The sequence below is a fragment of the Colias croceus genome, chromosome 12 (genome assembly GCF_905220415.1).
Source record: "Colias croceus chromosome 12, ilColCroc2.1".
Taxonomy (NCBI): Eukaryota; Metazoa; Arthropoda; class Insecta; order Lepidoptera; family Pieridae; genus Colias; species Colias croceus.
The window spans coordinates 11,132,700-11,144,779 of NC_059548.1; the positions used below are offsets into that span (position 1 = coordinate 11,132,700).

General features: G+C 35.0%; 1 protein-coding gene across 1 annotated transcript; it reads right to left on the reverse strand.

Moving 5' to 3' along the window:
* Positions 1 to 1,651: 1,651 nt before the first annotated feature.
* LOC123696258 (fibroin heavy chain-like) lies at positions 1,652 to 8,731 on the reverse strand. Its single transcript, XM_045642329.1, has 3 exons — positions 8,688 to 8,731; positions 1,954 to 3,501; positions 1,652 to 1,819 (listed from the first exon to the last, which is right to left on the reverse strand). The coding sequence occupies exons 1-3, from the start codon at positions 8,697 to 8,699 to the stop codon at positions 1,652 to 1,654; spliced, it is 1,728 nt and encodes a 575-aa protein (XP_045498285.1). The 5' UTR covers positions 8,700 to 8,731.
* Between the last annotated feature and the right edge of the window lie 3,349 nt (positions 8,732 to 12,080).

Here is a 12,080-nt window from a genome sequence, read left to right on the forward strand (position 1 = left end):
AGAAATAACGTTCATAACATTTTGTTACATTGTTTTCACTTTCATCTCTACTATCAAATAAATTATTCATACAGCTTTATTATTCAATTTAAATTTATAATAATAGAAGGAAAAATACGTTTGATTAAATAGCTCTGGTTTTATTTGACTCATTCCCAGCATTCCTTAGATAAATATCGTAAAAATTTGTATATTTAACGTCTCGTTTAATGTTTGTGAAAGAGAAAAACCGATTACTCTAAGTGTTTATAGTATTCTCTGGTGTCTGTTTTGTACGCGCGGTGTAACAAGGCGGAACGAATCTCCATCGTGCACATTTGTATATGGTTTTATTTCGCGTGAGTATTTTTATTGGTAAGTTTAATTTTAACTTATTGTATTAGGCTTCGAGTCGGAATAATTGACACGGATTCACCATGGAAGTCAAGCAAGCATTCATTCACATACAAATGCTAAACATCTACATTTAGGAATGTGAACGACATCGATAAGTTTACGATGAAAATAGTAAGTTTGTTAAAAAAAGAGTAAAGTAGGCTATAATAATTAGCTATAAACTAGTACCTATTTCTAAAAATCTTCTACTGTACAATTTTGTCAAGAATCTTGTTAGATGCGTTTGGTGTGCCAGCAACGCAACTACAAGAACCAATCCAAAACATGAACAGCACAAGAAAATATTGACTTTCTCACTTGTAAAATCATCAGCCAACATATTTTACAAGCCAAATCCCTAACATTGTTTGTATAATTTGTTTTAAAATTAATTATCCGTCCTCTGGCTGTAAGTAATCTTGTGTCACAAATCAAAAGTCAACATTTACAGAGATACCGAGCCTAAATACACAGAAAACCTTTGACAAATCATAATGAAACGACGAAATAACGTTATCAGTCAATACCGGCTATGTTTTTCTTGTCCCTCTAAAAATATTATTTCAGAGAACTTTAGAGCCATACGCTCTATATAATATTATAATTTACGTGCTCGGGACTCACTAAGAGATATCTTTAAGAATACTGGTATCCTCACTGTACCATCACAGTATACTTATATTTAATAATATTTTATATGTACACAAAAACGCAGACTTACAAACAAGAGTAGGAGATAGACACTGTTATGGCACAAGGAAAAGAAATAAAATTGAAATGCCATTTTACCGGTTAGCTAAAGTTAAAAATTCATTTATGGGCCAAGGTATACTTTTTTACAACAGAATTACTCATAGTAATAAAGAATTTAGTAGTGATAAATTTAAAAATTATGTAAAAAAGTATTAGTTCAGAGAGTCTATTACAGCATTAAGTCATATATGGAAGATAAAAACCCATGAGGGTTGTCGCGTAAAAACGGTACCACAGGACAGATACAGTTACATAATTATTATTTTGTAAAATTAAATTGTATAGCAAGAGTTTCTTGCCGGTTCTTCTCCATAGATACTGCTTTCCGAATCGGTGGTAAATGTTAAAAATATGTATTGACGTTTCAAAAGTGCTCTCGAAGAAGTCTAATTGAATAAATAAATGTTTGAGTTTGAGTTTGAGTTTAGGGTGAAGCGTAATAAAAACTAAAAGTATTATTTGACAGGTATAATAATTATTTACAACAATAAATAGTTAAGTAGGGTGTTAGTTTAGTTTGTTTTCAGTGGATTCCAGCCGCAAGGTGAGCTGCACCTCCGGCTTGGTTGGAGGAGCCACCAGCGGACAAGCCTGCGGAAAAACCGGCGGAGGAGGCGGCCCCGGAGCCAGTTGCCGCGCCGGCAACTCCGGCTCCTACATCGTGACTCGAGCTGCTCTCTTCTTGATGGATCTGAAAAACAATAACACGAAATTAGGAATTAAAAATGAAGGAAACATGTGAAACTCATTCTTGAGAAGTGAAACTGGGATACCAAAAAATATGTGTCTTAATGATTTTGTTTTCAGTAAATTATTTAAACTTACAGATGTAACTTGGTTGTGATGTGCTCCAACATTGTTGCATCCAGCAGCTCCCGCGGCATGAGCTGCCTGTTCTGCGTGGCCGCTCGCTCCTGAACTGCCCTGCTGATATCCAGATGCCGCACCAGAAGAGAATGGTGTAAGGGCTGGTCCACTATTGTCTGTAGGCGCGCCACTATTGACGCCCGATCCGGCGCCAGGAGCGGCTCCACCGTTGGTATTTATTCCAGCATTGGCACCTATTCCAATACCATGACCGATTCCAGCATTGACGCCAAGTCCGATACCATGTCCGATTCCAGCGCTGACACCCACTCCAGCGTTATGAGGTGCATTTCCATTATTAGCAATAACACCCAAGCCAGCATCAAAACCTATTCCGCCATTAGGTGCATTTCCATTATTATTATTAACTCCTAAGCCAGCGCCAACACTTATTCCAGCATTCGGTAACTTTCCATTATTACTATTAACTCCTATGCCAGCTCCAAAACCTATTCCAGCATTAGGTGAATTTCCATGATTACTATTAACTCCTATGCCGGCACCAACACCTATTCCAGCATTAGGTGCATATCCATTATTGTTATTAACACCCATACCAGCATTTTGAGGCGCATTTCCATTATTATTATTAGCTCCAAAGCCAGTATTTATACCCATTCCGCTATTAGGTCGCATTCCAACATTAGGTACATTTACATTATTATTATTAACACCCATGCCTGCATTAGGATGCATTCCAACATTAGGTGCATTTCCATTATTATTATTAACACCCGCGCCAGCATTAGGACGTAAGCCAGCGTTAACACCCGCTCCAGCACCAGGTGCTCCATTGTTATTATAAATTGTCGAAGGTCGATTCAATCCATTATTACCAGTCGTTCCAGTTGCAGGGCCCTTACTCGCATTATCTTTTTCAGGACAAAGGCCAGTATTAACATCCATGCCAGGTCCAGGACCAAAACCGTTATTGATATCCATTCCAGATCCAGGAACTATTCCATAATTAACGTCCATTCCAGGTGTAGGGGGAATTCCACAATTAATGTTCATGCCAGGTGCGGGTCCAGCTCCGTAATTAACATTCATTCCTTGTCCTATTCCACTATTTACATCTATTCCAAATCCTTGGTCTATTCCACCGTTCACGGACATTTCAAATCCTTGGTCTATTCCAGTGTTTACGTTCATTCCAAATCCTTGGTCTATACCAGGATTCATACCCATACCAGGTGCAGGTCCAAGGCCATTATTTATACCCATGTTTATTTGTGGACAGGGTGGGGGGCAGAAACCGCCTCCCACTACAGGGCCGATCCCGCCGCCGATCGGAACGGGAACGGAGGGAAATACAGCGACAACGTTTTCCAATCCTATCCCGTTTTCATAGCCTCCACCGATTTGGAATCCAGCGCCGTAAGCAGGTCTGAACTGAGGCCGATAAAAGAATCCCCTACTTAACCCCAATTTAGGTTTACAACAGAACTTCTTCCAAAAGAATGGTTTAGCTTCAATCATCGCTATACAAACCAAAACGCATAACATCTGAAAGGAATAAAATATAAATTAACACAAAATAAACACAAAATAAAGATGATGAAGATGAAGAAAGTACACAAGTCACAAAAAAAAAATATTATGTATGTACTCAAATTTCGACGGACCGAAGGACGTTTTTTAAAAAGACAAGATTTAATTTAAACGTCTTTAATATGTGCTCTCTACATCCAGAATGAAAACTTAAACTATAAACTTATCGTTAAACAAAAATGCAACGCTGCAATCTATGTTCTAAGAATTATACAAAATGCATTAAGGCGATGCAGGGTGGCCGTAGTTATGCTGCGTTAACAAATACGATATCACATGCATGTACTGCGGGTTGCCCCGACATAACTCCTCCATCCTCAGTTTCAAGAAAATCTGAAGGATTTTCTTGAATACATATTTTTCTTAATTTAGACTTAATTACTACCACAATTACAATTATAATTACGATTAATACAAAAGTTATAATGTTAATCACTCCGACGGCACTATTCACTGTACTACTAAACTGGTTTTCACTATTTTCACTATTTTCAATTAAATGCCTAAGCATATTTATGTCAGTTAAATTTGCACCCTTCAGGTTAACAGGCTTCCTGTCGGTCGGGAAGTTCATCAAATTTGGTAATATAATTTTTGGTAAACTTGGGTATATAATATCAATTCCATTTACTTCATATTTCTTTAGTGTTATATCTCCGATTTTCACGTAACAGCCAGTCTCGTCTAACGTCAATAAATAGGTACCATGAAGGAATTCTTGGGTTACCTCGTTTTTACAGACCTTGGTAAGTACTGTTTCCACATTTACGTATAGTATCCATCTATTTGGCAGAACATTGTCGATTTTCACGTCATCTATGGAAATGGGAATCGGCTGACAACTGGAAACATTTGTAGATAGCCGCAAAAGATCAGCTAAACAATCGTCTTTATATAATGTTGATGTCAGTATTTCCGGGCATAGGAACCGGTCTTCATCTATTTCTTTGCATGGTTGTGAAAGTGGCATGGTTTTCAACCCCTTCACAAGGACATATGGGTATTTGGGTAGGATAAGGGAAGTCTGACCTTTTTCTTCGTTAAATATAGGTAAAGGTATTATTTTAAAATATGAATAAATGTCGTCAGTAATTAACGGAATAGTCATTACGAATTTTATTTGACTTTGTTTTACATAAGTTTGTACTTCTATTAATTGTTCAATTTTAAGAACATTATCTAAATTTACTGGAAATGGCAACTTAGAGCTAGTTTCAATGTTTTTTAATAAAAGTAATAATTCCTTAGTATCTACAACAGATTGGTGTAAAAGTTTAATTTTACTAAAAGCTACAGCAGTTTCTATTTCACTTAATCTAACGTAAAGAGACATAAAATTATGTAAGAATGCAGAATATGTATGTATAATTTCATTAGTCCTTTGATGTAAATTTGTGTCATTTAAAAGCGAATCAATTACATTTAGCTTATTCTGGATTGCAATGAAATTGTTATTAGATATTTCAGCTACATTTAATAACGAACCCACCATCTCAGTAACGATCGTCATCTTATGTATTATAGAGTCTTGTTTAGTCTTTAATTTTTCAATAGTGTTTTCAAATTGTATAGCATCTTCGTTGTCGAGGTTACCGGTAATAATTTTTATAACTGAACCAAGTGGATTTAATAAACCACGTTTAGATCTAGAAGACGGAATTAATTGTTCAAATTTATCAATAGTATAATTCATATGATAATCTGTTTGTAATTCTGTTGTAATAAAATCGGAACCTAATGCTTTTACATCAATACAACTATGAACCTGATTTCTAAATGATAGATAACTATTTATATTAAATTCTAAATCTTCATATATTAACTTTAAATCTAAAACCTTAATAACTCTCCATGTGTCATTGCTGACGACTGCATAGCCTTCACGGAGAGGTAGTATTCCGGGGTTCCGTTTAATCTGGTGCAGTTGAAGACCCTGGTTTTGGATCACGTGGATCGCCAAAATTAGTAACCTGTGGAGGACGCTTAATGTTTTTAATGGGAACTTTAGTTTCACGATTGTGCGTCGTTACTGGCACAATATTTTTATGGATCGGTCCCGTGACTATCGCTTTCTGATACCTAGGCTTATCTATAGCACATCTCGTGTTAACTCCTTTAATGTAAACTGAATCTCCTATGTCTATGTTAAAATTATTTTCACCGCCATGCTTATCCTTAATAACCTGTTTCTTATGAATAATTTTGTCTTTAAGATATTTGTTTAAAAATTTTGTATGTTTGTGGTGATCTTTTACAATTTGTTGAGTTAATTGTTTATTACAATCTACAGCTTCATCTAGAATCAGTATGCCTTCCGTATCAAGATCGCGAGCTGAGTGAACCGTATCTGTATTTTTGCTATTATTGCTAGACGCGGTCAAGGTGCTGCTTTCCGCGGTTATTGTACTACTATCGAGTGACGGAATCGAATATGGGGACCTCGGGCAATTATTTTTAGTAATAGGCACTGTTCGGTCTGAATCAGACGAAATTGTATTCGGCGTCAGGGGTCGCGGGTCACATGTTCCAGCCTGATCGTTACTAACTTTTACTATTTCGTCTGTTGCATCGGTTAAGTGTTTTTGAAGATTTCGCTCCTTTTCATCTACATTAACTTTCATTGACACGTCAACTATTGCTGCTGGCATACGAACGCTTTCACGAAAAGTCTGAAAATCTAATATAGAGTCACCTTTCTGAAAGTTAGTTGGAATTGATACTCTAGTTTCTGATCGAGGCTCTAAGGTGATTTTTAACGGAGGGTTGTATATAATCGGTATTTTGGCGTTAAATGTTTCTAAAACTTGGTGCTTCATATCGATATTTGCATCTAGCGTCTTAAGTAAATCAGATCCGATTAATCCATCATACTTACTGTCTACATTGTATACATAAAATTTGTGGGAAAGTGAGCTTCTAAAAGTTTTTAATAACGGAATTACTATAACCTCATCATGAGTGCTTTGCGCATGTGTACTAACAACTGTAAATTGTTCATACTGTTTATGGTCTCTAAAATATTCTTCTGCTTTGGCCGGACTTATAAAGGAACGACTGCTACCTGTATCTATGAGAAACTTTGCTTTTATTTCGGGAACTATAATATGTGGTAATTTTAAGATGCTGTCGCAATAATTTAAATTTATTATTTCACTGTCTCGTTGGAGGCCGGTAACAGGAAATTCGTTATTGTCATTAAAATTGCTTTCAGTTACTTCCGGATCGGTAAATTCGTATAAATCGTTCGCGGCGTCTTCGTTATAATCTAATGTGGAGTTATCGTAATTTTCATAATTTGGCTCATCGCAGTAGTACAGATTATGAGTTACGTTTTGCCTCATAGGTGCCGTACGCATTGATACATCGCTATTTAAGCCGGGGTTCGGTGCCTGGGCATGTTGTATGCCAAATTTAAAACGAGGTTGGGCTGTTTGTTGATTTGGGATTCCAAATTTATAACCGGAATTTTGAAAAGGTCGCAATTGGTGGTTATTATTAGATTGTGTGCCAAATTTATAGCCTTGGGCTTGTGGTGTTTGCCTTAACTGTTGAATAAAATTTGGTCGAGGTGGTTGCATTAAATTTGGTCGAGGTTGTTGAGCGAAATTCGGTCTATAACCAATTGGCTGTTGAGGACTGCCGTATTTAAAGTTTTGATTTAAAGGCATCGTACTAAAATTAGGTTTTAATGGATTTTGGAAAGTGTTTTGAGTTATAGGTTTTGGCTTACTAATCTTTGCGTTATATTGTTGTATAAAATTTACTTCTTCTGTAACTACGCTAAGTGCATTTTCTAAGTTTGTACAACCCCTTAATCTAACAATCCGGATCATGTCCTCCGGGAGGTTGTACAGAAAAACATTTAACGCAGTATTATTGTATATGATCATCTTCGCGGCTTTAACTCCTTCATCCGTGAGGCGGTTTACTTTTGAAAATAGGGAGCTTTTAACATTTTGTATTCTGTGGCAAAACTGTATGTAACTTTCACCTTGTTTTATTTTTAACCCTTCTAATTCTAGTGCGATACATTCTTCCGATCGCGGGTCTCCGAAATGTTGGGTAAGTATTTCCTTTAATTCAGTCCATGAAGTTATATTTTGGTAATCACTAAGCAGTGAAGCTGCCTTACCGATAAGCCTACTCGTTATGGCATGATATACATATAAGTTTTGTGCGTTATTGTTCGCATCTTGGAATGATCTTATAATGTATTCGCTTTTATTGATAAATAGGTTTAACAGTTTTTCATCTCCATCAAATTTGGGGATGATACATAGTATTTCTCTTGGTATGAGTTTAATCTCTTCCATTTTGGTTCTTTTAGTTAGTTTTAGCGATTAAAACTCTAAATGTAATAAAGATAAAGTTTTAGCGATTAAAACTCTAAATATAATAAAGATAACACTATTTTTTTACTAATAACTAACACTTAAAATTAAACACTAAAAATTACGACTTATCACGATAATTGTAACGAACAAAATCAAATAATCGTAATGATTAGGCCGACTATTTTGGGTCGGGGATTTCGTGAAAACAGGGAATGTGAAAAACAGGAGTGAAGAGGTTTACTCACAGACTGCTCGCTCCCATGTCCTTCACTTATGATCCTGGATGCTCGTCCTTGAGGTCACAGTACGCGTTTCACTTCAGCGATTGAGTTTTACGCGTACGCGTCGCGGGAGAGTTATTTATTTGGTTCGAGGATACTCGTACAAGCACCGCACTATCACAGATCCTTTTATAGGCTATAGTGTTAGCTCGGCAGCAGGATATTATCGAGTATCCTACCGGCTGCGCCACTCAAATTTCGACGGACCGAAGGACGTTTTTTAAAAAGACAAGATTTAATTTAAACGTCTTTAATATGTGCTCTCTACATCCAGAATGAAAACTTAAACTATAAACTTATCGTTAAACAAAAATGCAACGCTGCAATCTATGTTCTAAGAATTATACAAAATGCATTAAGGCGATGCAGGGTGGCCGTAGTTATGCTGCGTTAACAAATACGATATCACATGCATGTACTGCGGGTTGCCCCGACATAACTATGTATTCCAAAGAAACTAGATAACAAATATAAATTTAAAAACAGACTTAGATAACAAATGATTAATATTTTTTGAGTAACTTACTATTTTCTTCATCGTTCTAAATATTTTTTGTTCGATGTTATCACTGTAAGGGATGTTCACTGAATGATGCTATACTCAATTATACGCCAGTTTTATACTATTAAAATAATTTATAACATTTCATTAAATATCGATAATTAGGAAGATCCCTAATATAATGCAGACGCATTACATTAGCTAACGACCTCTGCATTACCTTAATAATTAGTTATTAACAAAGCAGATTATCCAGGAATAACATTAATTAACTATTAAGTATTTTATCAAGCGTGCAATGATGCAATATTCATCATATTCGATTATATATTATTATTTTTTACCTAACCTTACCTTATTTACCCTTAATAAATCTTCCGAAGATGCAGATAGGTTTAAAAGAAAATTTCGTTTCATAAAATAATTTTGTAATCTCTCATTTATTACATCCATTAATCACAAAATGAATACATTACCGTTATTTATTTGGGTTTTCAGATTAATCGAGCGACTAAGGGCCGATTTTTCAATGCCCAGATAAACAGCTAGATAGACTTTATTCTTCAGTTAACAAAATATTCAATTTTTCAATAGACGAATAGGACTTATCTATCGAATAACTACGTTATTTGAGGAATAAATCTATCTGCTGCTCCAACGGCCAGATAGCGTGCTATTCGACGATTAGACGTTTGAGTTGACAACTGACGCGTCAAATTTGGGATATTTTCGTATGTAATAACATAAAGCGTAGAATTTTTACAATAAAGCCTCTTTCTATAAAATAATTATCAATTAAAATCATATTGAAATTGATGTTTTTGATAGTACCTACTGATGATCATGCCATTGAAAATTTGCCGGACGCTGCCTTTATGTCGTTTCCATCGTAAAATATATAAATTTTAACACAAATTTAATCAAAACTCTTTACTCGAATCAAAACAATAATCAACAATCATAGAACACAAGATAAACTTAAAATGCACTCCTGACGTGAGTCATAATGACGGTTGTTGACATATTGCAAGTTGACTCTATCCCGCTCTAACCTGACTAATTTAATATGTTTGTTTCGCCACTCCAAGAGCAGAGCTGCCAATATGGAAATATTTGGTCAGATAGTTATTCATCAAATAAATCACGATTGAAAAATAGGCGAGCCGTTATGAGTTAGATAAGCAATTGAATAAATCTATTCGAGGGGTAGTTATTAGACTGTTTATCTGGGCATTGAAAAATCGGCCCTAAGGGATTCGTTGTTATGGATCGTCGGTACAGAATAACAGAATATCTATGTCTATATTATAATACTAGCTTACCGCCCGCGGCTTCGCCCTCTTTCTCTAAAACGATTTGATATTTAAACTATCTTATCTCTCAAGTTGGATCGAACTGCACATGGTGTGCGAATTTTATTATAATCGGTTATGTGGTTTAGGAGTCCATTGAGGACAAACATTGTGACACGAAATTTATATATATTAGATAATATTATATTCCATTTAATTTGATATTATATCAAACAAAGTCTGGTTTGTTGATATTTATGTGTTGTACACTTATGACTCGAGATCTGCTGGACCAATTTTCATGGTTTTTGATACGTTGAATTTGCCTCCGCCCCGAATAGCAGATTACAATATATTAAAAACCCGACGACTAAATATTTTCCCTAAATGTTCCTTTATTTCTTTTGGTTGAAATCCTGTTAAATACTGTTAGTAATGATTGACATTAATTATTATGCATGTAAGTTATGTGATGTATAAAGTTAAGACTTTCTTTGATGCAATGACAAAACAAAGACATAGGAAATAATATTGTAATACTGTGCCAATAGTAAGATAAAATCCTTTATTAAAAATAATTTACTCAATTTAGAAAGCTCTTGTAATACAAGAATTACACAAAAGGTCTCCGAGGAGGCTCTTGTGCATTTATTTAATCTAGAAGAATTAATGTAAATTTTGCGAAAGGTTCAATAAATATTTTATTTTCACAGTTTGGTCCCAATTCAATTAGCTGTGAAATTGAATGGAGCGCGACACAGCGTCGCTGCGCGTCACGTCACGTCACGCGGGACACGTGTCACGGCGGTTACACTCGAGAACCGTCTGTCACGCCGGGGCCTGCACGGTACTTAAGTGCACGTTGAACCTGTTGAATTCCAAATATTTAATGAAAAGTTAAAACTCAGACACTACAACAGTAAGTTTTTCGAAAATTGCTGACAGTGGCTGATAGTCTTTTTACGCGAAGATGAAGTCTTAAAATTAAGCGAAACACTCATTTAAAACAAATATAATAGGTACTTAATATTTAAGTTGAGCCAGCGTTGAGCAAGACTTGCCAACGTTCCAGATGGATAAAACATTTGATTTAAACTATGGACATAACGCTTAAAATTTTAAATTATTTTGTAAACTTTGTTCAATAAAATTTGTACTGTTTTTTATTTGTTTAGTCTTTCGGCATAATAAATGTATCGTTAACGCGTCGTTTTGTTCCTAAACTATCAATGAGAATCAATTTTAATCCTAACGATGAACTTTACAGCGCAATCATTTATTATTTACGAAGGATCCAGAAGATTGAGTCGGAGTAGGAGATTGAGGAGTAAGTGGTTTCGTACTTTCGTGATTAGATTAAAGCAAAAATACATCGATAGAGAAGGATGTTTTCCTTATTTCGATTTAGTTCTAAACAATATAATATTATGTAAAATACTGATTTATACAATTCACATAATTTGTAGTTCCAAACGAAGATGAATAAAATTGAATTTAGCTTTGTTTCTTTATGAGAATAAAATCTATATGTGACCAATAACTTAAAATGTTCAAAGATATCGATAATTTTGATGGTACACAATACTTGTTTAATTCTGAAAGTAGATTTTTTTTATTATTAAAATGTCCACATGAGATAAAAAAATTGTTTCTGATTAAGTTCCTGTGTCCGGTTATTTCCTGTTATGTAATATGCCTACAATAAAGATCTCATCTTAATTTTAAATCGATGTAGTTTGTAAATTGTAGTATTGCTAAACATACTTAAAAGGACTTTACAATCTTTTGCCCTATACATTTTGTATACAATAAATACACCTGACTTATAATAATAGTGTTGCTGTATTTTAACTATAAATTCTATGGTTTTATTTATTTAAACAGAATTATTATTCATTGTACTTAGAGTAATTATACCAAAGCGTACATTGAATTTATATAAACAAAAGTATAGTTCTGAAAAACATGTATGGAAACTGTGCGAATTTCCCGAAAGATTTAGGAATGTAAGTCAGTGCGAGGCTGTCTACGCTCCGTGTCGAACCACTTGCTTGCAACCGCGCAGCTACGGCGTAGCGCCGCTACAGTGATACGCTACGGTGTAGTACGGCTACAGTAATCTGCT